We start from the raw sequence: 25875 nt of genomic DNA, 5'->3' as shown, positions 1-25875 counted from the left end.
CATGGGGAATGCCCGTTGAGATATTACCAAGCTAAACACCAGCATACCAAAAGCGCGTTTTTCTATGGTGAGCTTACAACCCGTGTTACACTTGTTACCAAAGCCTTGGAAATGTCGACTGGGGTTGAGACTGACGTTTATCTTAGATGGGAATAGCGGGTAAGATACTTTGACGACGTGATCTCGACTCGGCGGTGCCCGTTCGCTTATAGGCTACTTAGGTGGTACCGTTTCTCCAGCATGACGGAATTTAGCAACGTGGAGAAAGGAAGTCAGTTTCGATAAATTGTCACAGTTTGGTATAGATGACAGAGTAGCTCGACAGCACTCTCTTCTTCTCTATATAATGTGAGCCACGAAAGAATACTGATTCTTCTCTGCACCTTACCAACCTCCAATGCATGGAATTCGCGACACCACTTTGACGAACACGACCAGTCGAAGTCATCAGAGCCGAAGATATGAACTTATACATTAATTGATAAATCGTGCTAAATATAACTATAGCACTACTGCCAGAAGGGACCACTCAAAAAGAAAACGTATTGAGGAGGAACCATCGTCTCCGATATTCTTCAAAAGTGCCCAACATCCCCCCTATCGAATGTCACCCGGTCCCCTAATCTCAAATATGAAACCAAAGAGACTTCCATTATGGCCAGGATACAAGGAGTGGCTTACAACTTCAGCAACGAACAATTACGGGAATGCCACAGGGAAGGAAGAAGATGATTTATCTGGTCACCTAGGACTCAGGGGTAGAAGAAGCCGCTTAGACTACTCGTTAGGCACTTCAGGGATAGGGAAATTCGGGTTGGTGATCGGCCCATCATCCCCCTGAACATCCGGAAGCCCGCAGCGGTTAAACCAAGTCTCCGCCTGATTCGTCCAGGTGCCGAGGATAGCGTGCTTGTCGGCACGGCCATCCCCGTCGAGGTCCGGGTAGTACATGCAAGTCCCCGCGACCTTGTTCTCGAAGAGGCGGTCGGTCCGCTTGTCCCAGCTGAACGAGGACCCGGACGTCTGGGCCGAGTCGCTGGGCCCGCGGTTGTACCAGACGAACGTGTTCCCGTTGAACTTGTCGGTCCACAGCATGTCGGCGCGCCCGTCGCCGTTGACGTCGGCCCAGCGGAAGTCGGCGCGGTCGCGCAGGTCCGGGTCCGCGAACTTGATCTGGCCGGCGTTGCGCCAGGAGCCGTCGGCCTCGTGCACGAAGCCCGTCGTGCGCCCGTCCTTCTCGATGCACAGGTAGTCGCCCCGCTTGTTGCCCGTCAGGTCGGCGAAGCGCACCGCGAGGTCGTGCAGGCCCAGGCCGCGCCGCTGGGCGCACTGCAGCCCGCCGGCCGGGTTGGCGTCGTGCTGCCAGTTCCAGCCGCCCGTCGTCGGGTACCGGTTCAGCCAGACTTGCACGCGGTTGTTGTTGTCCGGGTCCGTCCATACGATGTCGCAGGCGCCGTCGCCGTCCCAGTCGGTCAGGTGGAGGTCGCGACGGTCGAGGGGCCGGCCGATGAGCCGGACGGGGTCCCATATCAGCTCGCTGGGGCCCCAGAGGGACTCATCGCCATTGATCTGGGAGCGGCCTATGTTCGGGTAGATTGTCATCTCCCCCTTAGACAGAGTCCACACATAGTCCATGCGACCGTCTTTGTACCCTTTCATATTGCAGTACTTGTTGCCGTCAGCTGCAATAGGGGTTAGATAGAGTCTCTTCAGTGTGGTAAGGGGCAATAAAGGGGCTACCGACCTTCGAGCTTTGTGCTTCCAGACCCAATATTCTTCCATACTCGCATGTCAAATCGGTGCTGTCCGTTTCCAAGCGTGCTGTGTTGCATAAAGACGTAGTCTCGGCGCGGCCGCAGCCCAAAATCCTGTGGCTCTCCGAATATCCTGGCAAAATGCACGCGGTCCCGCAAATACGTCTCGCTAGGGGTGACAAAACCGCCCATGCCGCCATGGGTTGGACCAGAGTTGGCGCCTTTGAGGAACCCCTGGCGCCATCCAACGTTGAGCCCGTCTCCAAGCCGGCCTTTTGCGCAGCTCCTAGCGTTGGTCCAGGTCGTGGTTTCGCCAACGTTACCAACCCAAAGCCAGTCGTCTCGGCCCTGACCCCGACAAAGTTAATAATAACGTCAATAATACTGTCAGAGGGGAGTGACATGGGTGGGAAAACGCACATCTCCGTTCAAGTCGTGGAACCGGACTCCTCGGCCGTCGCCCATGCCCTTCGCGTCAAACCGCTTGCCCAGTTCTTCCCAGTATCTTGGAGAATCATCTTATATTGAATCAGCATGCCAGCCATACCGCGGGGAGGATACTTGCAACTTACCGATCCAACCGTTCCGCCACGCTAGGATATTACCTCCGTCGTCCATTACCAAGTAGTCAGAGCGGCCATCGCCGTCGATGTCACCCATGCGTACGCGATCACCTCCGAATCCCACATTCTGCTTGAGCAAACCGATGGGCCTGAACGTTGGCGGGTTGTTATCTGTCCCATCTCGATTGTTAATAGTCGCAAATGCGTTGCCATCAGGCGCAATGCAGACAAAGTCGTCGTATCCATCAGCTAATTCGACGTGTCGTTAGCAAGTGGTTAACACATAACAGCTGGTAACATCATGTTGTGGACGAACCGTTCAAATCCACAAAGTAAACACCGCTGGCTGGGCAGTTGTCCGCCACGTTCAAGTCACCGATTTTGACGAATGAGGCGTCGTTATAATTGCCCCTGTTTCTCCAAACACCATACGCAACGGAGCCATCCGGGCGGTCGAACCACCCCACAAGATCGTCTTTTCCGTTGCCGTACAGACTGGATAGGACCTTGGTTAGCGTATGACTGGCTAAGGAATAATAACTACTAACCTGGCGAAAAACCATTGGTCTCTGTCAAATGCGCTGTCGACCGTGAGAACAATGCCCTTCTCCTGGGACTCGTGCTGGTAGATGCCGTCTCCAGTCCCGGACCCTCGCTGCGTTAGCCCGCCTGCCCAGACGCCGTCGACAAATCCCTCGCATTTGCTGTCCCCACCAGGAATAAGAGCGGCCTCTCGAATGAGGCCCTGAGAAGCAGCACGCTCAATAGCAATCCTAAAGGGTAATAATCCATCAGCCTCGCCCAACTGCGCCACTTTATACCCACAAAAGACCAGGCATTACTTACCACCAGACATTCGCCATCTTAACGAACCCGAAATCGTTCGGATGCACGCCGTCCACGAGATCGCCCGTGTTCAAGTAATCCATGTCGGCCAAGACGATGGGGCGGCCGTTGCCGCGCAGCCGGGCGACGAGGGCCTTGTACTGGTTGTTGATGACGACGCGGGCGTCGCGGCCGGGCGCGGTCGTCGGCAGGACGGTGGAGAGCACGACGAGCGTGTCGCGCATGTCGGGGGCGCCCCAGAGGTCGTTGATGAGCGACTCCATGCGCACGCCGGCGTTGTCGAGGTCGAGGCCGCCGCCGTTGTTGGCGTTGGCGTCGTTGGTGCCCGCGTTGATGAGCACCGCGTTGGGCCGGTAGCCGTACGAGTTGCGCGACTTATCGTGCACCTGGCTGATCACGTCGCCGGGGTTCGCCTCGACGTTCTGGGAAGAAAGCAGGGTTAGGATGCGGGGAATCCTGGTGATCTGGGTTGGTCACACGCACGTTGTCCACCATGTTGCCGTTTCTCTTGCTGCCGACCATGTTCACCTCCCAACCTCGGTATCTGAGCTGGTCCCTGAGCGGCTTGCGGAATCTGGGTGTGTTAGCCATGATCTTATCCCAGGGAGCTTTTTCACGTACCCGTTGCCCGAGGTCGAGCCTTGTCCCCATACTATAGAAGCACCCAGGGGTAGGATGCGCAGTGGAGGCGACCGTCCTTGTCGCCGTGTTAGAGAATCGGAGACATTGAAACGAGCGAGTTCCTCCTCGAAGAGCTCGATGGAGAACGGAGCGGCGTGGACATTGCTAAACCAAGTGGCCAGCGTACAGAAAACTGCCAGAAGGCAGAACCTGCTGGGCGGGTACATCTTGAAATGGCTATCAGAGGCTTCGTGGTAGAAGAGCAAGTTTATCGACTAGCCCAGGAGTGCCTGTCTCTGTCCTGGAGATGATTTAACCACGAGGCACCACGAGGCACCACGAGACTATATAGAACAGTATATCCCTCAACCTCCAACACCCTTCATGGCATCCCCGGCTACGCGGCATCCACGACATTCAAATAGAAGTCTTGGGATGTTTCTGGCCCCCTCGAATTGTCGGCTCGCCGTCCCTATCGAAGCCCTCCCACACACTCGTAGACGGTGGTTTTTCTAGTTCATCTGACCGATTGTGGATCACCGCTGACTTCGGGAACATGCAGCTAACGTGCCAATCGTAAGATTCTCCGGAGGTCTAGACGGTCACGAACCCGCCGGTAAGACGATCTAGGCACCCACCACGCCGCACCTACTTGCCCATTCCAGCACGGGCTCCCGAAATTAATTGACACATTGCATGAGAATATATGGATTTTCCAAAGAGAATAGACTCAATACGCACTGGACTGGGTGGCAACCCCTGTCACTTACAGACAATTATAGAAATCGATATTCAGGTCATGCAGCCACGGGCCCGAAAAGAAATATAGCAAGTCTTGGAATCACAAGGCGCCCTGGTACCGATAAGACTTGTGATCTTTATGGCCGCTAGACCGAAATCATGAGATGATCCTGGGGTGATAGACATGTTGTGTTGCCGCCTTCCCACATGATCTGGTGCTATATATAGCATCTCTATACATGCATCTGTTCCGCTCATACTATACTGCAACGTTACTTAAACCCTGATTGGGTAAAAGCAGTTCCCACTAGGATATCCAACTAGCGCGGCCCCCCGCAAGACCCTTGAGTTAGCCTTGCGCTATCCTACTTGGAAAGAAGCAAAGTTTGCTTCCCGGTGTCCTTTGGCTATATTCATGGATCGGAAAGATAGTGCTTACGTGATAATAGTATATGCATCCTTTGATATAGCTGACGTGAGACGGGCTGTGCCTCATAGACAGACGTGGTCCCAACCGTGGCGAGGGACCCCTTTGCAAGAATTAGCTGGGCAGACTATATTCCACAAGGGAGCCTTGGACCACCGTCTCCTCGGCCTGACATTGTAAGTCGTCGATTTGTGCTGACACAAATCAGTGATTGGGAATTTCCTTTGTAAGTACCCATGAGAACGATGGGCCAATGAAAGTCTGCAGCCAATCAGATGTAGTGTCACGGATATACTTGGACACTATTGGACGTTCGCTGGCCTAAGCTATCTGGAAGTATGGTGGCTACTACACCCCTCTTGCCTATAAGGGCGAATATACACTGCGTGCCAGCATGCCGGCAAACCTTGCCGTTACATCCCCAGTAAGCTGACCCCGCTTCTCTGCGGTCGACCGACTGTCAGGCAACATCTAGCGGTTGGTCACGTATTGTCCGTATTGATCAATCTTAATCAATCTTATTCAGGTTCCACTTCCAGGGCTACCTCGGTTGTCTCCCCCGATACCACCATGGACGAACCGGCCGTCATCTTCCCTCCCCCACTCAGCCTTATCTGGGAGGCTTGGCGACGACATTGGTTCGCTAAGCTCTATCAAGACTCGTCAGATGATGTGTGTTTTTCGTCAACCATCCTGGTCTCGGGTGGAAAAACTTCCGCCGATTCTTCCACGTATCTTGTCCGTCGTACTGCGCGCACGAGGTCGACGAGGACTCCCCCTCAAAGGTCGACCTGACTGTGTGGGACCGTTGAAATCTCGCAGACTTCATCGTAGATAGGAGTGTCTAATGTGGGTGTGATGATGCGTTGATCTCAAGAGACTTGTATTGACATAGACAGGTAAAAGTACTGCCCAGATCAGGGGAAGCTTCAGGGGCGGGAGCTTTAAGATCGCTTCAGCTTAATTTTGTCATGATGGGAAATCAGCGACAGGAAGGCCCCATGAATCATCTTCACCGAAGTGAAAATAGTCGGCCATATCCTGATCAGCCATAAGCGGATAGCAGGGATCACTGCCGTCCCCAAGTTCGGAAGAAAACGCATTCAAAAGCCGGTCCAACGAGTCCTCGCTATCCATCTCTTCGCCATCGTTGCAGCTGCCATCAGCCGAAGACAATGCGCCGGCGCCAGCAGCAGCATCAGATCCCCGGCCCTCGGCCCCATCCCCGCCACGTTCCCGCCGGACCTTCTCAAAAAGACGCTTCATGGGCCGCCGCAAATTATTGGCGTCCGCAGACCCCGCCAGCCAGCCCTCGTAGACCGCGCGCGCATACCGCCACGCCCGCTCGGATTCATGATCGGGGCCCGGCGGCCGGCGCCGCAGCTCGTGGAGCACGAAGGCCAGGGCGTGCCAGTGGCTGTACGTCTGCGCGTGCCACAGCCAAGGCGACAGGGCGGGGTTGGCCAAGATGTCGGCCGCGGCCCCGAGGAGATCGGCGGCCGCGGCGAAGAGCTGGTCGCGGGTGGCAGCGCTCCCATTCGCTGTTGATGGCGGTGTTGTTACGCTCTGCGGAGGTTGATGGCGTCTCGTATCCCTTTCGCGCGAGGGCCAGTGCGCCATGAACCAGAGCCGCTTGGCTACCATGCGCCCCGCGAGCAGCATTCGGAGCTGGAAGGGGATGTCCGGGTTACAGTGTCGGAAGTACCGGTCTTCCAACCGACGCTCCAGGTCGCGTATGGCCGTTTGCTTCTCGGCCAGAGATACAGTATCGTCATTTACACTCCAGACCGTCTCGAGCGTCTCGTAGCGGACCAAGCAGAACGTCATGTCAGTAATAGCGCCGTGGCCCTCGGATGGGAGTGCGGACATCTCCGGCGAGAGGTCGGCGTCGTCCACGTGCAGCGGCAGCCGGGCATCGAAAGAGCGCGGCCGCACGGCGGGTTCGGCGCCGCAGACCTCGGCGGTGCGGTGGTCCAGGATGCATATGTACCACCACAGGCGCCGGCGCATCTCGGCCTCGAACGGCGGCAGGCCGTACGCGTCGCCATCGCGGTGCAGGCCCATGGCCCGGGCCAGATGGTGCACCAGAACCACGAGCGACCGGACCGCAGCCGGCTGCCCCGCTTTGGCGTCATCGCTCTTCTGCAGTGCCTCGATGTAGAATATGGCCGCCTGGAGGAGCGTGGGGCTGCGTGTGCTGAGAAGATGCGCCCGGGCTAGTGCTTGTTCCGCCGCGGCACGGTACAGCAGCAGGACCTGTTGGCGTGTCTGACCCAGCTCAGTAGTGCATTTCTCGTCGCTCAGGGTGGCGGCGGAAACGTAGTTGATGGCAAGCACGAGCGCTTCTGTGTCGCGGTCGACCTTATCTGGCGACGACGCGGCGTTCCAGTACCGCCGGGTCAGGGTTGGCATATGCATCAGGCGCATCACCGGGGCCACGTTTCCGCAGAAGGCCGCAAACAGCGCCGCGGCCTGCGCCAACGATGGGCGCGAGCCGAGTAACGAAGAGGCTGTCGTGCCGAGGCCAAAGAGGATGGTGGTAGGACCGGTAGCCGGTGACGTCCCTGTGTTTCCTCCGGAGGGAGTGGCTATCAAAGGTTCCTCCGTATCGACTTCATCATCGGAAGACGGCCCCAGTAGGAAATTGCGGAGTTCCTCGACCTAAAAGATGTACGTGAGTATTCGCGGCTTTGACGGCCAAGGCGGGCCAATGTCACCATCACACACGATCTCAAAAGTATGGATGGCATGCTCCATCCAAAAGTGAGACGCAATCATTCCACTGACTCACCTCTTCCATCAGCCCTCCCCACATGGCATCATTGACGTAATGACTGTCGGTCTTGGTAACCTTCAGACGACCGAAGCCCCTCTCGTGCGGGGTTTCGGGGGTGTTCACGATATGCCCCGCAGAGACCCGACGACTGCCAGGCGTCGACGACGGTTCGTCTGCGGCCGTCGCACTGTCGTTTCCATCTGGGCTTTGATCATGCTCCCCGGCCTGCCGGATCATAGCTTCGAGACGGGCCAGGCGCTCTGCTACCTGCTGCTCGTCCGCAGCAGACCCGCGGGGGTCCCGACGCCGCTTGGGTGCGCGGCCCCGCCCCGTGGGATACACACAGTCGCTACCCAGACCATGGGCGCGGGCGCGGGCGCAGTTACCACAGGCAGGTTGCTGCCGGTCGCAGCGTACCCTGCGGGTGCTGCAGGCCACGCAGCTGCGGATGGGGTGGTGCATCGCAGCTGCGGCCGATGTTGGGGTTCGCGCGACAGAGGCCGCGGAGATAGGCGACTTCCAGTTGGGCAGGGAGGATCCCGATGGGGATGATGCCATTGAAGGGACGGGATCTCTGGTGAGTTTGGGTCCGATTGCGTTACTTGGCCATACCATGGGGCCGAGATTGAAGTCCTGGTCAGTTCTAGCCAACTGCGAAACCGTACCGATCCCGTCAGCCATTGTGTGTGGCAGTCTCTAGCTGCGCTTCGGCCCCTAATTCGGGGGCTTAGCGGCCAACTAGGGGGCTGCTGGGCTAAACGAAGGCGGCTAGCTGTCGCAGTTCGGAGTATTCTAGCATTTGCGTGCTGACACCGCGGATTCGCATAAGCTTAGACGAGGTTTTGTAACATTACACAATAAACTGCCTGACAGATACATCACATTTCAGCGCAGAAGGAGAAGTGTTGTGGACATGAGTCTCGTCCAATTATAAGCCGTATTCGCAATTCACATCATTATCATGTCATTTTCCAACAATCACTAGATCAAGGCAGCGATGTCAACGTCGCGTTTTGATGTTGACGCGAGCGACGCACGGAATATTTATAAAATACAATGTGCATAATGGTAACTTCAGCTAAACGAATGGCACCATCAACAGAATCGCATCCTCCCCCCTTTTACCCCGTATACTCAGTCCGTGAAAGGGAAACATCCAAAGAATTAAACGAGATGTGAACCGGCAACAATGATCATCATCACCAAGTACCCCTTATAGCCAGAGAGCCGCTAAACCAACTGCAACGGCAGCAGCAGACGGCAGCGGTAGCGCCCCCAACGCCCCAGCGCGGGACGACGATGTCTGTCCAGCGGTAGTAGACGGGCCTGGTGCTGGGCTGATTGTGTCGGATGACGCCGCGGACGTGGTCGAGACGCCGGTCGCGGTGTCGGCGCTTTGCTGCGACTGGGTGGCACTGGCGGAGGTGCTGGATCGTCGTTTCGTGGTGGCCATCTTGTGGGTCGACGTGGTAGAGGAAGCCGTCATCTTCGTGGTGCTCTCCCCGGTTTGCGAGGAACACTGCTGCTGCTGCTGCTGCTGTGGACGCTGACCGAAATCGATGCTGCCCCCATGGCGAGGATCCTTGTTGCCGGATGGGAAGTAGTTCAAGTCGCCCACGGTGTTCATTTCTTCGCCGGGGAATATCTTGCCCGAGTCGAACACCCAGATGTGGTACAGCTTTTGTGCATGTTGGAAGTTGTGGCCCTCGGCGCCCTTGGCTGTGCGCTCGTCGAACCCGGTCACGACGGAGCCACCGGCGGCAGGGTTTGCCGGGTCTGTGTAGATCAACACGTTCTTCGATGGGTAGGCGCACGAGAGACGAGTCACCGCGTCCTTAGAAAAGTCGTTCGTGCCGCTACTGTCCACCTGGCTCGCGATTTGACAGATCTTGTTATTGCCCTCTTCGCTACAGGTGGTTGGTCCCAGCGCCATGCCCCCATGGGCCAACAAAAGCAGGGATGTCAGACCTCGTAGCAAACCCATGATGAGGTCTTTTTTTTCGATTTGGTGAGTGATAGGATATTCAGGAGTGACGCTAAGAGCTTGTTGGCTTTGATGAGATGCCTTTTCGGGGAATTGATAGGGGCGAGGACAGATTTATATAGATGGAAATAAGATCTCCGCCCCCCTGGTTGCCATTACAGCCCCCAATCTGCCGTCCTGGCCCCCAATCTGCATAGCGGCCCCCTTATATGTGACTAACGACACCAGCCATATAGAGTGCCAATCAGCACACCTGAAGTACGGAAATGGAAAGAAACTCCGAAGATGGCGCAAGGGCTGTGCCAAGGCCTGAAAAGCTTGATTGGACAGCCTTATGTTCAATGTCCGAGCATTTGAAGGCTTCGCATCATCCGTACTACCAACCAAGGAGGCGCGTTGTCTCAATATCTATATTAAGCACACTAGTCCGGTGGCTGCATCTGAAAACAATTTCCTTGGTTCGCAAGCCTTGTTTCCAATTCTTCAGCAGGCGAAACACATCATCGGTCCTCACGAGCTCCTGTGTATGGTGGTTTGCCATAGTGACAACCTAACCACCTCATCGCTTCGGGTGGCACACAATTTCAGCTACGAGCAGCTAAACTGTGTATCCCACATCTTGCGCTCATAGTTCCATAGCAATATAATACGCCCCATCTAGTTGATTGTTTCTCTCGCCGGTGGCTTTATAAGGTGTCGTTCATCCATGATGCATTAGTTGTGTGCTTTGTTGATTCTTCATCTCTCATAATAAGTAGAAGAGCCGACCGACTAAATATTGATTTAAAGGGATCTGAGACTTGGCCCCCAGGAGGCCGTTACTTGCGAACCGCGGCAGGCGTAAGGGTCTGCTTAATGATTAATGTTGGGGTTTAAACCGTCTCGCAAGGCAGAGTAGTTCGCCCTGTAAGACCCAATTAATTAAAAATAGAATATTCTAGGAGGATAGATTGGGTTATTATGGGCTTACTTATAAAAATCAATCCATTAAGTTACCATTGGTACCTGTCGAGCCTTACATGTCTAGGGCTTACATGTACTACTGATACAGCTACCTTTGAGATGCAGGTCAATTTCTTATCCATTCGAAATTTGTAAGGGCTCTCTCACTTACAATATTTTGCAGCGCTCCATTCTGTTATCATTTCGTCCCTCTGTGACAAGGGCAGTAAACTATTCGTGCTTAGAAACGGATGGGAATCGGAATTTCTGGAGTGTTAATATCGGATTGTTGACCTCTCCCCCTTTTTAATCATTGCTACGTTCGCAGCAACTTAGAAACACATGTATTATACGATTATGTAGCCTGTACCATTATCATACATGTTCAATTCAAGCACGGAAACGGCACCTGCTGACATGGTTTTACCAACCCCTTACCTGTACCAAGTGAATTGAGCACTTAACTAGTTACAAATAAACGAAGATATTTAACATTCGAACCCCCAAAACATAACAAATTACCACTCACACTTACACACCATGTAGAATGCTAGACGAGCTCAAAGTCGTTACCAGCTTTCGGTATTCATGGATTACTCACGCTCTAGTGGGTAGTCAGAGATGGCGATGTTGAGTTATTTTAAATATTTCTTTCCTCCTGCGCAGACCGAGATGCCGATCTGGCCTCTCCGAACGCGCACGGCGAGACTCTGTCTAGCCAATCCGGTTGGAAGCCTCTCCTCTGTGCCCTAGGACACGCCTTCCCTAACGCCCGCGGGAAGACACAGGCCGGCGCCCCTCAGGCCGCCCGGCTCCACCTCTTGTGCGGCGCGACGCCTGCGGCCGTCACCGCCGAGGGCCGGACGGCGCTGCTTGCATCGGAAGCTACCCGGTCCTTGACGACGCGACTGCCGACGAAGCGGCGGCTCTGGCGCGTGACGGGATATTGGCCCTCCTCAACAACCCCGCACAGGGGTTTGACCGGCTAATTACTGCTTCCTCTCTTCTCCAGAGAGGCACGCGACGATCTGTACGACGACGAGCCCCGGGGCTTCCGGGTCGGTAAGACGCTGGTACGGTGCGCGGCTACCGAGCCTAGCGTCGCCAAAGACGGTCTTACACCACTGCTTTGTATCGCGGGCCGCGGATCACTGGGTGTCGTCAGGGCGCTGCTAGACGCAGGGGCAGGCCCCAAGCTCAGGGACAGCACGGACTTGACGCCGTGGCGACTCGTGTGCGAACCCGAGTATAGGACTGGCACGAACCCAAGCTTTGCGGATTCGTCGCGCGGAAATCCTGAGGGGGTGAAGGAAATACGTATGGAATGGAACAAACTAGAAAATAGATGGTAGTAAGTATTTCTCATGGTATGTAAGATGACATACCAACTCGAGCCTCGACCAGGCCCATTTAACTTCGCGCATGTGTCTCGTCAGATATATGTTCTGGGTTCTGTTACTCGCACAATAGGCATCGATACTTCTTGAGTAGGAGCAAAATCACGTCGAAACCCGTCTTGTCTATGTCAAACCTCCCATAGAACTAGAACTAGAACTAGAACCAGAACTGGAACCACGAGGACAATGGATGATAGCGCATACTCGCTCTTTTCCACATCACTCGTCCTTTATCCGACAAGATGATCGTGAAAGGTCACAGCCAAGCCATTCAAAGTATCTTTGAGCTATGACTGTGAGTTGTCAAAGAATCTATACAATGGCATTGTTACTTGACAGACATAGCTCCGAAACTCTTTGCAGATAAGTACCCGTGACAGGAAGCCTGCAGTAATGAATCCCCTGAGTCTGTTAGATAATATCACTTGCATATCTCTATTCACCACTTATACACAAACATCATCAACTAAACTAACCTTTAACTAATTACACCATGTCGGATTCGAGAAACACAATGCGTACCTTCCGGGATTTCAGCACTAGAGAGGGTCGTCCACTCACTTCGCGGTATCTCTTCACAATGGCACGTCCAAATTTACAGCCAAATGAAAGTTTACATCCTGGTACCGCTTGGGATAAGAGCTTCATTGAAATCAAGTTCGATGACATTGAGGAATGGGCTGACTTTACTGAGAAACATGCGAATAATGCGTTTTGCAAAGTTCTGGATCAGTCCATACCGCAGGGAAATCATCTCAATGCACCATTTACTGTCATTGATCAACAGAAAATTATTGAGGAAGAAGAGGACATTGACAATTACTTCCTCCAGGCTATAGGCCCGATACTTAGCCATTCTATCGAGTGCACTAAAGACCTGTTGCGCGATGCTTCTGGCAACGAAATGGCGTTGAACCTCCGAGTTCCTTTCAGTACTGAAGCTGTGAAGATCAGGCTCCCAGGAGATAATGCCTATTCACAGCATTTGAAGCGCCCAAACTTCCCCATATACCTTCCAGCCAAGTCCATGCCTGGCATGAAACCGCCGACGGATGTAATCTTTGTCATAGGCGAGTCGGCTAGAACTGTGGTGTGGGACCCGAGCTGCTCCAAAGACCGGGAAACGTATAAATTCCACGGCCGGATACATCTGGGAAAAGTCGCAATGTACTGCAAGGCGGCCAACACATGTCTCGCCTTTACTATGACAACGGAGGGTGCGACGGTGTTCAGGTTCTTCACCATTGACAATGGAGACGGCACAGAGCGTTGGGGAGTCCAACAAGCGACCTTCCCCTGGTGTCCAGAGTGGCACCCCCTGCCTGCGGAGAACGACATGTCAGCTGCGAAAGCCATCTGGACCACCATCATGATGAGTCTTGATCCTGAAGGAAGAGAAATCCAAAGGAGGGATATTCTCCGTCCTTTGTCTTCATGGCCCCGTTTTTGAAATAGGACACGTCACACCGCATGCAGATAGGACAAAGAACAAATAGAAAGCCAGGTAAGTAAAAGGGGCTAGTAAATACACATTAGCGGTATGCGAATTGTTCCTTTGGTATATACATAGAACAAAAATGGAGTTTTGGACCGTTTACCTTCCCTGATTGTAGATGCATTGACGATCTCACTACTGCTGACCATGGAGCCCCTCCCTCCCATTCCTGGCCCGCGGCTGCCCCAGTTCAAGGGCCGCGGTGGCCCTTTAGACATTGAGTTCATCAAATACCTAGGCTCCGGAGTGCATGCCCACGTGTGGAAAGTCCGAATAGATGGCGATATATACGCTTTGAAGATGGTAAGACCAACCAATTAGGATAATAGACTAAATACTGATATCGTCGTCTCCAGTTCAGATTTGGCGACAATTTCACGCCCGCGTCTTTCTTCCATGTGAAGTTAACCCCGGAAGAGGAAGTTCTATACATGCATCCATTCAACTGCGAGGCGAGGGCATATGCACGCCTGCAGGAGGCCGACCAGGAGCATCTCGCTATTCCGTGTTACGGCTACCTACTCCTCGACCAAGAGCAACAGCTAAGATTACGTGAAAAGGACACGACCTGTGACTGGACTCAGGATTGGTACTACTACCACGATTTACACGCGGGCCGACCGATCCAAGCTTTGGTCAAGAAGTTCATTGAGTATGACCATGTTGGAGCACGGGAGAGAGGCCACAATTCCAATATACGGCGGATCACCCGAGCCTTTGACAGTCCTAGAGTGGCTCGAGAACTCTTGAATAACATGGTAACCCTCCATCGAATAGGGATATTGCACAGGGATATCAACAATTCCAACGTAGCACAGGGGCGTTTCTTGGATTTCAGCACCTCCTGGACTAAGCCACATCCTTGCTTGGACACAAACCAAATTGAATCTGTCGATGACCCCTACGACCAATTAGGGATAACAGATGCCTACGATGTGGACCTCATGATCGGACATTGGAACAGGTTTCATCCACCGAAGCTCCAAATATGGCTCAGAGCCGCACAGAATGGCGACTACCTCCGGCGCCTTCGGTCCTACACGAATAAATACAAAGAAAAGAAGAATCTCAGATGGGAATGGACCCAAAAGTATCCAGGAAGGCCTGACCTGTACAAGTGGGAGCCCGAGGATGTGGGCGCCAAACAGCGCAAGTCTAAGCGCGATCGGAGAAGACAAGACCGCAGGCGCAAGGAAAAGGCGAAGCATATCGGGCAGCACGATGGATCGAAAACATATCAGCACGCATGATAGAGGCACCTGATTGGCACGTCTCTGCGTCTTCGCGTGTGTGGGCTCCGAGACGACGCCAACCCCGACCAAATCGGCCGCCTTCCAATCAGCTTCGCGCGTGGTTTCATCCGCACAAATTGCCCGCGGCAAATATTGCTGGCAGTTTTCTTCGGTTTTTTGGAATGGCGTTGTCGAAACACGGACCGCAGACCAAAATACACATAGTTTCCATGCAGGGCTGACGGAGACGGGGTTGCCCATGCGACGCGTTGGGACGACAGGTGCCCATCCGCCATCTCAGCCGCCGCGCCGGCAGAACTTTCGCTTTTTGTGATTGAATGTTTCCCAGAGCCGCATGACCTGGATGATGACTTGTCCACGATGGCGCGCCTCGGGCATAGTGCACAGTTTTTGCCGTCCGTCTCATGTCAGTTTGACGAGACAGATCAGTGGCCCCGGATCCCTGCCGCAGATCAGTCGTGACAGCATAATGCCGGCCAATCGCAGGAGGCTTCGGTGCATTTGGCAGTCAATGGCATAACACGATCCTCGGCCTCCAGATCTGACGATCTCCAAGTCTGACGTGAGGTGCATAATGTTGGCGAAACTTCTTGATCACCCGCGTTGTCCACACTCGCCAAGGGCGGATACCTGCAGACACGGCACAGCATTAATAACGTGGCTCCGTCCCAACATTGTGTCGCTTGTTGTCGCATTGTCGCTGGATCGAAATCTAATCTACTCAATATACTTACTTATTAATTACCTGGCTGTCATATGCTTATCACACATGTCTTATACGGCGGCAGAGGCTCTGGAATAACGTACTTACTAGGAAGCCGCCCATACTAATAATACCGTACCGAGAACCGCAGGTGGAACCTTGATCCAATGAATCTCACCTTGCCGCGCTCGCCTTCCGACCCCCGCTCGTCAATGCCCTTGCCCGCGCTCCTGCAAAACCGACAATCCGGCTCGCCATGCCCCGGCGCGAACGGGGCGCAGATCGGCACGCTGCGCCCGTACAACGTGCTGTGCGGCTCGCGGCTGGCGGGGCGGGAGATTGGGGGGCAGCAGACGACGTCCCTGGGCGACTGCGCGGACCTGTGCAACGACCACGCGGGCCCGCGCTGCGACGGCGTCGTGTACCAGTCCAACGGGCACTGCGTGCTCATGGCGGCCATCAACAAGGGCGCCACGACGCTCGACGCCGGCGCCGACTCGGCCATCGCGGCCGGCATGCTCCAGAAGCCGAGCTCGAGCTGCGGTACCCTCGGCTCAGGCTCCATACAGTACGCCAACGGCATGATGTTCCAGATCACCTGCGGCAAGGTCATGAGCGGCAACGACTTCGAGGTCCAGTTTCAGATCTCCTTCGAGGACTGCATGCGGGCCTGCGCCAAGGACAACCGCTGCGGCGGGATCTCCTTCGAGGCCAGCCAGAGCTTCGGCTTCAAGAACTGTTACTTGAAGACCCCATTCTCTCGGAACAGCGCGCAGATCTTGGATCAACCCAGCATTGACACGGCAAGACTTATTAGAAAAAGCAACGGGAACACCAACAACGGACAGGTGAACCCGCCACCAGGAGCAGCACCTCCACCCCAGACAACTCAAGTGGAATTAACCAGGACGATTGTGACTTCGGCAACAGCTACCATCGCCATCACTACAACCGCAGCAGGTCTAGTGACTGGTCCGGGAGTCTCTACTGTTCCCCTTGCCCAGACCAAGACGCTGACCACACTGGTCGCCACTACCATCTTCGCCAAGGAGAGCAGCGGCGTGGCCAGCGGCGGGAAGACCCAAGGTTCCTTGGCGCCCGGTAGTGCGAACTCAGCAACCGACCCGTCGGTGGGCGAGGTTTCGGACGGGCCCTCGTCGACCCTGAAGATCGCGCTACCCATCGCCGGTGCCGTGGCGTTTTTGGGACTCGTGGCATTTGCCGTGTTCTTCTTCTGCCGTCGCCGGAAACGCAGGCAGCATCTGGGAGGACAGAGCGAAAAGGGCTGGCTGGACTTGGGCGACGGTAGGGAAGCGGGGCCCATGGGCAGACCTCCGACGGCCGAGAGCGGCCTGATACGGCGCGACACTACCATTTCCACGTCGGAAGTGCGCAACAGCCAGAACGGGCTGAAGCAGAATCGGGTGTCGATGCACTCGTACGGCGATCCAGGGATTCCGCCGGAGTTCGAGGGGCCACACGCTGTCACGAAATGATAGGGAAGAAGAGGGGAGGGGGCGCGACTCGTGGGAAAGAAGGAGGTATAGAGAGGGTGACCATCTTGTTGGTGATGCTTTAACAGCAAAAACGGACGCTCATTAGAGCTGATACAGCAGCGACTATCTACACACGCCTTTGAGGGCTAAGGCATCTATCTGCCTTATAATGAACTTTGCCCGACGGGTTCGGCTTATCTCAACGAGGCACGCTGTGCACATAACACTCGTATGTAATTAAACAGAAACAGAAATAGGAAATCAATAGCAATGGAAACTTTCCGCCCCAAGTCAAAACGTATCCTCTTGTGTTTAGAGCCTCGGTGGTTCTCTTTCTGTGGGTGGGAATACCATGTGTTCGTGACAAAAGGATGGTCAATCTGGACCGATGCTGATGTGCAACCTCGGACAATTGAGATGAAAGACTCTTTGTGCCCATTATGTGTCGCCATTGCTGACTCAAAGGCAATACGAGGATGAAAGACATAGTTCGCGGCTAATAAATATAGATAGACGTATCGCTCACCAATTGCAAGCGACAGAGAAAAGAAGAAGGAAAAGGGGTTCTCTGAGTACTTGCTTAGAGACCAAAAACGCTGCATCACCCTTGCCATGTGCTACACTCAAATAGTGCATCACTGCTTTCACGCAGACAAAATCAGCTTTCACGCCGAGGAGCGCGAAAGCCACGTTTGCGATGTAGAGTGCTGGCCATACGATGAGGGCTACAAGTGCCCGGCGCACACGTGCTGCTGGATCGTGCTGGAAAATGACATTTACTCGTGCGACGAGCGGATGAGCGACGGGACGTGCATCCAAATGATGGAGGACGAAGTGTTCGTGCAGGAGCAAGATGAAACAGAAGAGGAGAAAAAGATGATGAATGAGGCGCAGGAACGGCCAGGTGTTGCTGCTGCAGATATCGAAGAGGGAGAAGAAGCGTGCATGGAGTTCTGGCCGGAAGACCAGGAAGGAAAGGCCGTTTTGGTGTTTCTGGAGGATGGGATAGATGGCAGCAGCCAGTAATCGTGATTTTTTAGGCGGGTTGATCGCTAACGGACCGCTGCGTCTGATGTCGTTTTTAGTGACGTTGCATTTTACCGACGATTGGCCGGGGGACCTCAAGCTTTCGAGCTTAAGCAGACGTCACCTGTCCCGTTCTCCTTTTACGTAAACGTAGCTTGAACATCAATTGAGTGAGCGCGCCCAACATTCGCAATGGAACAGCAACAGCCGAGAGCGAGCTCGAAAGGGCATGCGAGGACATCGTCTGGTGCAAGAAGTGAGTCAGATTGAAATGACGCGCGGGAATTCCGATTTGGTTCCCACGGGTTGTGACGGCATGCGATGTAGAAGGAAGTCGCATCGCAGCGCCTAGCACTAACGCCTTCCTTAACTGCCCGTTTGCACACGTCCTTGTTTGAGATGAAGCTTTTAGCCGGACAGAATGGCCTTCACTTCTCTTCGGTGGCAGATTCGTCTCTACCATCTACACCATCACTGCCTTCATCTTCGCTGAGTGTACTGCTGACATGTTTGGCTGGCTAGCGGCACGCCCTCGGTCATCTACCAAAGGTCCATTAGATGCGGACGAGTAAGTTGGATCGCCGTTCCACTCTGCCACATCATGATAAACGGGCTAAGTAGTCATCCAGGGCCCCTTTGAAATCGCCCGTCGTCGCCCAAGTATCGCGGGCACTATCACCACAGGTCCGAGGCTCGCGGACAAGCTCTCCGTTTGCGCGCTCGCCCGCCCGGTCGGCCACGCCAGCGCCACTCGGGACGCGGGACTTCTCCCACCTCCTGCGGCCCGAGATCTTCCACCAGCTGAGCCCCCTGTCCATTCCGCCGCCATTCCGCAATCCCGCCAAGCAGCCCACGCCGGAGACGCCCATCTCGGAGCTGCTGGCCCAAGGCCAGTTCCGCGCCGCGGCCATCGCCAGCGTGCAGGCGCTGACCAGCAGTCCCGTCTCGGCGACCATCGCGGCGGCCCACCCCCTGTCGACCCGGCCGACCATGCCCGCGTCTTCTCGCTGCTGTACATCCGCTTAGCATGCCTGTGTCTCATCGACTCCGTGCCCCTGGCGGCGCAAGAGGCGAAGGCGCTCGAGGACCTGAACCAGGTGTACTACCTGGACCCCGTCACGGGAGCCCACCTGATGCCTTGGGAGCTGCGCCTGCTCGCCATCCGTCTGCAGACCCTGGGCTTCGGCGACCCGCGCCGGGCCATCATGAGCTACTACGACATGGCGCGGGAAGCGCACCTGCAGATTGCCAAGTCGGCGAAGGCCCACGACCACTCGGAGCTGGAGCTGTGGAAGCGGCGGCTCGCGGAGCTCGGCGTCAAGGTCGGCGGCGCCTTGGTCGAGATGGAGGACCTGGCCGGCGCCGCGGCCCATATGGCGACGCTGCGCGACCAGGGGCTGGACGGGAAGCTGGCGACGGCCAAGGCGCTCCTGTGGCTCCACCTGGGAGATGTCGACGCGGCCTGCCGGTGCATGAGAGACGGAAAGGGCGGCGACGTGGGCGAGAAGGTGGTGTTGGCGCTCGTCGATATGGCCAATGGCGAGTTCGACGATGGCCTGAAGAAGTGGACCGGGCTGAAGGCAGAACTCGATGAGCGGGACATCCAGGACGAGATGGTCGGCGTCAATCTGGCCGTGTGTTTGTTGTACCTGGGTCGGATGCAGGAGGTGAGTCTTACATTGAAACCTTCCCGGACCCTTGCAATCGCTAACTAACAACTTCAAGGGGCGGCAAATCCTCGAAGGTCTTGTGGACGACGGCCAGTCATCTCGCACACTACTTTTCAACCTCAGCACTATGTATGAACTGTGCACGGATCGAGCGAAAGCCCTCAAAGCCCGACTGGCTGACCGAGTGTCCAACTTGGAGCCCACATCTCACGGCTGGGAGAAGACCAACGCTGACTTTAAGCTCTAGTAGAGTCGTAGCTACTCTTTCCCACATGATCCCACTAAATACCAATGTTATGTTTGGAAATCCATGGAACAGTTTATTACTCGTCTAACTCTTGTGGCGGGCCTCCCTTTGGGCAAAATTTCCCTCCCGGAGCGCTATCCTCCCCATCGTGATGACTTCGAGGCGCGATCCTCGCACTCGAACCGATTCCGTGACCATACCCATACACATTGCTCCTATATTTCGATTGCTAGTTGGCCAGATCTTATTTTTCGCGTGCTTCCTTTTCTGTTACTCTGTTAGGGGTCGCCTCTTCCTTATTCTGTTTTGCCTTTTTCTCCAGGAACCGTTCGTGGTTCCTTTGAAAGCCAATACCTCCGACCTCCTTCCAATGTGCCTTGACGAATCGCCGAACCGCGTCCTCGTCAAATAGCCCATCCTTGTCCCTCAGCGGCTCATCGGGTACCACGCCAAAGCTCTCGTCGTCCTGCATAATGATCTTCTTGAGCCCATTTGTGGCACAGCCGCGAAACATGGGCTCGATGCCCTCAGTCGGCACGGCGGGCTTGATGACCTCCTTCCACAGCGCCTCGGCCTGGCGCTTCTTTCGGAACTCCAAGATGCGCGCGTCGTGGGTCTCGCGCACCCCGAACTGCTTGAACGTGTCCTCCAGGGCGCCGTCCCGGTCCATCGTGCGTTCGGCATAGCGGCGCTGCTCGCGGCACGTGGGGATGAACTCGTTGATCCACCGGCTGAACATGGGCCGCTTGTCCATGCGCTGGCGGTCGTTGGACTTGAGGTTCTTGCGGGTGAACTCGCCGCCGATGCGCTGCTCGTCGTCGCTACCGCCGGGGCCGTCGTCGGCGGAGTCGGGCTTGACCCAGAAGAAGCGGCTGGTCGCCGTGTACTCGTACGTGTCCTGCATGGTGGCAAAGGGCTGCTTCCACCGCTCGGGGTCGAGGCCGAGGAACTGGAGCACGGTCTTCGGGTCCGACGTCAGGAAGACCTTGGCTTTCTTCTTGTCCAGCTTCTCGATCTCGGCGATGCGCACGTACAGGGCCTCGTGGTCGATGGTCAGGCCGTAGGGGCGGATGGTGCTGCCCAGCAGGTTCCACAAGTCGCCGTGGTCCTGCTTGAAGACGGACCAGCGGAACGTGTCCAGGCCCTCGCAGACGTGGACATCGACCTGGATGTATTGATCTCTTCCAAGTGCGGGTCCCACCAACTCCTGCTGCACATCCTCAACATCACCACTCTCCGGGAGAGCTTCCGTGGGCCAAGGAATCGCAAACGCACAGGCGGGCTTCTGCTGCGAAAAGCGGCGCTCCGCACCTAGCGCGGCGTAAACGACATCCTGCCAATCAGTGCCCTGCACGTCGGCGTCGCGGCTGTAGACGAGGAAGTCGATGTCGCCAAAGTCGGCCTTCTCGGGGCCCTCGATGGGCGTGGCGACGTGCTCGAAGACCCGCTGCAGCTTCGCGTGGCACGCCGCCTTGACGTGCTGGTAGACGGCGGGCGGCATGCGCGGGGTGTAGAGGGGGTCGGGCCCGCCGGCAAAAATCTGGCCTCCCATGGCGGTGCGCCTTTCGGTTGCTCTTTGGAGCGCCCGCGGGTGAGGGAGGATTGGAGAGGGTTGGGGAGATGGTGGTGTGCAACGGAAGGATTGGATTCCCAAGTATGTGTTCAGCGCCAATATCTGACTGACCAGTGAAGGAAGCAGCGAATTACGACGAAGCGCGTTTTCTTGGTTTTGCGACCTTATGGTAGATTGTATAAGGGTTTGGGAGGAAGAGTCATAGAAGAAGGAGGAAGGTCTGCCTCAGAAATGAGTAACACGCTCGGCCAGGAAATGATTGTTGCATTGGTCAAATTCTAGAGAAGGAACACATACACACTTTTCGCCTCATCTCAATTCACGTTTCCAACCAGATAGTCCTAAGAAAGATTCAAGAATCAAAAATTGACGGACACGTTAACTCGAATGCCATATCCTCAGAAGTCTTATGTGCCGTTGGAGACTCTGGAACTACGAAGGCGAATGAGATCTTTGAGTCACGCCGGGAAAAAGAGCTTGTAATCACCGGTTGGCTTTATCGCCCGACTATTTACTCGCGCTTTACCAATGGCGTAACTGTGGGGGAATCAGTAAAACTATGCATGGAGGCGGAATTCGCGCGATGGGTGATATGAGTTCGCACTTAAAGTAGAGGCTGGTAGTGATGATCAACGCCCGAGCAAGTGTAATGAGAGTTGTTGGTTGGCGACAGTGGATTGATCAACTCTTTGCACTGTCGGAGCTTCCCCGCAATTACAGGGCGGGCAGATGCAACGACGGCATACTCAAAGACCCCAACGACGGCGACTGTATGTCGAAAGAAAACAGATTGTACTGGACAATCTTACTCTATAACTTGTTGATACAATTCATATTTCTCCCTCGTAGTTGAAAGCGCTTTTGCGACAGAAATAGCATAGTCGCATGCCTTTCATCGTGCTACCTACTGTACGTACGGTGGTCTACCTCCAGCACCAAGCTGGGTTCCCCTACAACTCATCCCTAGCCACCCGATCGATGCTCTTGCCCTTGAACGTCTCGCCGTCCTTCGCGATCCGCCGCAGCCGGAAGACGCGCGCCGCGTGGCTCTTGACGGGCGCCCTGAGCACGCCGCCCGCCTCCACGACGCCGATCTTCTCCCCGAACAAGCGGGGGTCGCCGTTGCGAAGCCCCTCGGCGTACGACGTCTCCGTCGCATTGAACCAGTCCGCCTTCTTCAGCAGGGCGGCGCGCTCCTCCGCCGTGGCGGCGGCGATGATACCCGCTGCCGTGGCTTCGGACATGCGATGCGCCCACAGGTCGTACACGGCCCAGTCGTGCTGGACGTGGGGCGCGGAGCCGCCCGGGCCGAAAGCCGTGAAGATCTCGGCCAGGGAACAAGACATGTCGTCGAGGTCGGCGGCGCCGGCGTTGAGGAAGACGACGGCCTCGTCGCCGTTGTCGAGGTAGCCGCTCCAGACGTGGGTCTCGCCGACGCCCCACTGGTCCTTGGCGACGTCGGGCCCGGCGTCGCGGCGCACGCGCGTCAGGGCGCGGCCGTGCGGGTCCTGGCTGAGGGCGAGGATGGCCGGGTTGTTGACGATGGAGTACGAAGAGGCCGACATGGCGCGCACGTCGTTGCCGAGGAACAGGGGCGACTTGAGCGCGGCCCACAGCGCGAAGTGCGCCTTGTACTCCTCGTCCGTCATGCCGCCCTGCCCGACCTCCAGCATGTCCATGTCGGCGAAGCTGCCGGGGATGCTGCGGTCCGCGATGGGCGCGATCTTGTTCAGGATGAAGAGCACGGAGCAGTGCGTCCCGGGTGCGATGCAGAACGGGTCCGAGATGACGGTCGGGTCGCAGCCGCACAGGTCGTCCGGCCGCGTGAAGGAGTCGTAGATGTCGCCCGACATCCGCCACGAGTTCGCGATGCTCATGCCCCAGGTGTGCACGAAGTCCTCGCCCCAGTTGCACAGGTTGAGGAGGACGTTCCGCCCCGTCTTCTGCAGGGCGTCCGACATGGTCTTGAACCGGTTGAAGGAGATGAGCGGGGTGCCGATCCGGCCCATGTGGTAACAGCTATCGTACTTCAGCATGTCGACGCCCCAAGATGCGAAGCTCTCGGCGTCGTCGATCTCGTGATCGAGCGATCCGGCTGAGATGGACAGCGGTTAGTCAAGGCACGATGGGAATTAAGCTCCAGTGACATACCGTATCTCGCACAGGTCATCTCGCCGGCACTCGAGTACATGCCGAACTTGAGCCCCTGTTCGTGCAGACGGTCCGATATCGACTTGAGTCCATTGGGAAACTTTTTGGGTTCCGGCTGCAGCTTGCCGTGCTGGTCGCGCCCGCTCTCCTTCTGCCAGCAGTCGTCCAAGACGACATACTGATACCCCAGATCGCGGAGCCCCAAGCTGACGAGCTGCTCTGAGGTACTGAGGAGCAGGGATTCGGAAACGTCACAACCGAAAGCATTCCAGTTGTTCTTCAAAGTTCCGAGATCTCTGTTAGCTCTGATGTATATGAGTTAATATGCACTGCGAGAGGAGAGGTCTCACCCAGCCCATCGGGGGTGTTATCGCTAGCCCGTTGTTGATAGCTGCAACCCCGCCAATGAATGCGGTGGCTAGCACCGCTGTTCTTTTCGTTGACGAACCCATAGTCATTTCGAATGATGAGCAGTTAGCCAGATGATGTTAGCCAGCTTCGAGATGTTGAGAGCCGCAGGAGCAAGCTTATTATAACGACGACTTGATGCATGGTGGAGTTGTTTTTGCGGTCAAATGTGTGTACCTAATGTTATGGAGAGCATATGCATGAGAAAGGACATGAGGGTTGATTCCGACTGCAACTTGCTTTAGGGGACGGGTCAGTGAAAGCCGCCGCCAGGTCACTGTTTCCCGCCGCTAAATTGGTGGAGTCCGCCCTGCATGAGCACTGAGGGGGCCCCAAAATGACAGGCTAGACAGGAAACCCCAAGTTCCCCGCATATTTGACAGCCTCCATGTGTCATTCATTCCCTGGACAGCGACAACAGAGCCTCGTAATCTGTATCACTGTCCCTTGGCTCAGACTCCATGTGTGCAGCAAACTCTACAAGAAAGCGCAGCAACCAGCGGTCCAGTACAAAGCTCGTTTCTCGGCTTTTCAGACAGGTCTGGTGAAAGGCCTGCAGCCGGTTCATGGCACTGTCCACGCTAGACCAATACGTTCGGAGCTGGAGTAGGATCTCGAAGTTCCGCTCAAGACGGGACTTTGCGAGGCGGATCTGGTTCTCATCGCCCGAGAACAGCAGCGTGTGGATCTGAACCGTGGAACTGATCACCAGGATGTGCGAGACGGCCGAGTACTTCACGTCGCTACCGGGCGTGGCAAACGACCGGTACACGAGCTCGCAGAGACGGGCGGCGTGCTCCTTGCACTGCTCGGCGTGCTGGTGGAACGGCGTCGAAGGGTCGGCCGCGTCGGCGCCGAGGAACTGGTAGTTGAGCAGCTGCCCGTAATGATAGTAGCCGAGATGCACCGCTGCGAACATGCGTCCCAGCCCCAGCTCCGAGAAGGCATGGAAGTTCTCAGGTGTGTCCGTCATGTGCGGCGGCAGGCTTGCGAGCCAGCCGTCCAGCTCAAAGGCCAATGCGCGCACGCCCAATTCCAACGTGATGCCGTCGAGCCGTTCGGCGACGCAGCGGCTGTTGAACTCGATGACCTTGGCTAGTACCAGATTGAGCTTCACCATCTCTGCGAGTAACGGGGCTCCAAGACCTGTGGGGGAGAGTTATGAACGAAAACCTGGTCATCGGGGCTCATTGACAAAAACGAAAGTTCGTCCATCGGGAGCGGGTGCCTTTGATTTGAAGGCATGATTTTTGGTAGCTTTACCGCTGTAGAGGACCAGACATCAACCATACACAGAGTCCACCACACTATTGACGAATATTATTAGTCTTTGTCAGCTAATTCTCGACACACTTAATACCCTCTCGATCTTACCTCGGAGATTAAGCTCACGCTCTAGCAGCGTCGTGGCAGGCATCTCGGGGAGATTCAGTGTCAAAGCCATGCGACCAGCCAAGCCGTAGTACAGGTTTTCAACCCCTGTATCTCCGTTGGCTGCGGCATATGCTGCCAAAAGAATCAAGGTCTGAATGTTGGCGATTCCTATATCTCGAATATTCAGAAGACTCTCGCAGCGGAGACGGAAGCGCTCGCCTCTTTCTCTCGGGTCGCATCCCGCGAAGGCTTCATTGACGGAAAACCTAGAAGAGAGAGCAAAGATGGCCAAGAGAACAATGGATGGGACTCTGTCATGAGCCACATCATCCATCAGGGTGGGCCTATGGTAGAGTGAATGAAACTGGTCATGTATGAAGTCGAAATATAGCTTCACTAACTCCAACCTCAAAGGCATAGGTGGGAGT

General features: G+C 55.6%; 11 protein-coding genes across 11 annotated transcripts; 6 read left to right on the top strand and 5 right to left on the bottom strand.

Annotated features, from left to right (window-relative positions):
- Nucleotides 1–777: 777 nt before the first annotated feature.
- PG998_013268 (uncharacterized protein) lies at nucleotides 778–4011 on the bottom strand (the record flags this gene model as incomplete). The annotated part of the gene is made up of 9 exons (XM_066880084.1): nucleotides 778–1682; nucleotides 1745–2102; nucleotides 2175–2272; nucleotides 2327–2566; nucleotides 2634–2812; nucleotides 2866–3090; nucleotides 3164–3585; nucleotides 3647–3737; nucleotides 3785–4011. 9 exons carry the CDS (start codon nucleotides 4009–4011, stop codon nucleotides 778–780), a joined length of 2745 nt encoding a protein of 914 aa, XP_066724223.1.
- Nucleotides 4012–5921: 1910 nt separating this feature from the next.
- On the bottom strand, nucleotides 5922–8409 carry PG998_013267 (Bikaverin cluster transcription factor bik5; the record flags this gene model as incomplete). Its single annotated transcript, XM_066880083.1, has 2 exons — nucleotides 5922–7613; nucleotides 7744–8409. 2 exons carry the CDS (start codon nucleotides 8407–8409, stop codon nucleotides 5922–5924), a joined length of 2358 nt encoding a protein of 785 aa, XP_066724222.1.
- A 532-nt stretch (nucleotides 8410–8941) lies between these two features.
- PG998_013266 (uncharacterized protein) lies at nucleotides 8942–9712 on the bottom strand (the record flags this gene model as incomplete). The annotated part of the gene is made up of 1 exon (XM_066880082.1): nucleotides 8942–9712. The coding sequence occupies one exon, from the start codon at nucleotides 9710–9712 to the stop codon at nucleotides 8942–8944; it is 771 nt and encodes a 256-aa protein (XP_066724221.1).
- Nucleotides 9713–11242: 1530 nt separating this feature from the next.
- On the top strand, nucleotides 11243–12006 carry PG998_013265 (uncharacterized protein; the record flags this gene model as incomplete). Its single annotated transcript, XM_066880081.1, has 3 exons — nucleotides 11243–11261; nucleotides 11321–11546; nucleotides 11667–12006. 3 exons carry the CDS (start codon nucleotides 11243–11245, stop codon nucleotides 12004–12006), a joined length of 585 nt encoding a protein of 194 aa, XP_066724220.1.
- A 625-nt stretch (nucleotides 12007–12631) lies between these two features.
- On the top strand, nucleotides 12632–13501 carry PG998_013264 (uncharacterized protein; the record flags this gene model as incomplete). Its single annotated transcript, XM_066880080.1, has 1 exon — nucleotides 12632–13501. The coding sequence occupies one exon, from the start codon at nucleotides 12632–12634 to the stop codon at nucleotides 13499–13501; it is 870 nt and encodes a 289-aa protein (XP_066724219.1).
- Nucleotides 13502–13693: 192 nt separating this feature from the next.
- Nucleotides 13694–14796, top strand: PG998_013263 (uncharacterized protein; the record flags this gene model as incomplete). The annotated part of the gene is made up of 2 exons (XM_066880079.1): nucleotides 13694–13849; nucleotides 13903–14796. 2 exons carry the CDS (start codon nucleotides 13694–13696, stop codon nucleotides 14794–14796), a joined length of 1050 nt encoding a protein of 349 aa, XP_066724218.1.
- Nucleotides 14797–15669: 873 nt separating this feature from the next.
- PG998_013262 (uncharacterized protein) lies at nucleotides 15670–16998 on the top strand (the record flags this gene model as incomplete). Its single annotated transcript, XM_066880078.1, has 1 exon — nucleotides 15670–16998. The coding sequence occupies one exon, from the start codon at nucleotides 15670–15672 to the stop codon at nucleotides 16996–16998; it is 1329 nt and encodes a 442-aa protein (XP_066724217.1).
- A 612-nt stretch (nucleotides 16999–17610) lies between these two features.
- On the top strand, nucleotides 17611–18024 carry PG998_013261 (uncharacterized protein; the record flags this gene model as incomplete). The annotated part of the gene is made up of 1 exon (XM_066880077.1): nucleotides 17611–18024. One exon carries the CDS (start codon nucleotides 17611–17613, stop codon nucleotides 18022–18024), a length of 414 nt encoding a protein of 137 aa, XP_066724216.1.
- A 506-nt stretch (nucleotides 18025–18530) lies between these two features.
- PG998_013260 (tetratricopeptide-like helical) lies at nucleotides 18531–19941 on the top strand (the record flags this gene model as incomplete). Its single annotated transcript, XM_066880076.1, has 4 exons — nucleotides 18531–18592; nucleotides 18654–18942; nucleotides 18963–19691; nucleotides 19750–19941. The coding sequence occupies 4 exons, from the start codon at nucleotides 18531–18533 to the stop codon at nucleotides 19939–19941; spliced, it is 1272 nt and encodes a 423-aa protein (XP_066724215.1).
- Nucleotides 19942–20185: 244 nt separating this feature from the next.
- PG998_013259 (uncharacterized protein) lies at nucleotides 20186–21493 on the bottom strand (the record flags this gene model as incomplete). The annotated part of the gene is made up of 1 exon (XM_066880075.1): nucleotides 20186–21493. The coding sequence occupies one exon, from the start codon at nucleotides 21491–21493 to the stop codon at nucleotides 20186–20188; it is 1308 nt and encodes a 435-aa protein (XP_066724214.1).
- A 971-nt stretch (nucleotides 21494–22464) lies between these two features.
- PG998_013258 (glycoside hydrolase family 27 protein) lies at nucleotides 22465–25193 on the bottom strand (the record flags this gene model as incomplete). Its single annotated transcript, XM_066880074.1, has 3 exons — nucleotides 22465–23609; nucleotides 23666–23961; nucleotides 24550–25193. 3 exons carry the CDS (start codon nucleotides 25191–25193, stop codon nucleotides 22465–22467), a joined length of 2085 nt encoding a protein of 694 aa, XP_066724213.1.
- Between the last annotated feature and the right edge of the window lie 682 nt (nucleotides 25194–25875).

The sequence above is a fragment of the Apiospora kogelbergensis genome (genome assembly GCF_038363985.1).
Source record: "Apiospora kogelbergensis strain CBS 113332 chromosome Unknown utg000009l_segment0_segment0, whole genome shotgun sequence".
In the NCBI taxonomy this organism is placed as follows: Eukaryota; Fungi; Ascomycota; class Sordariomycetes; order Amphisphaeriales; family Apiosporaceae; genus Apiospora; species Apiospora kogelbergensis.
This window is presented reverse-complemented; position numbering and strand designations above follow the sequence as displayed.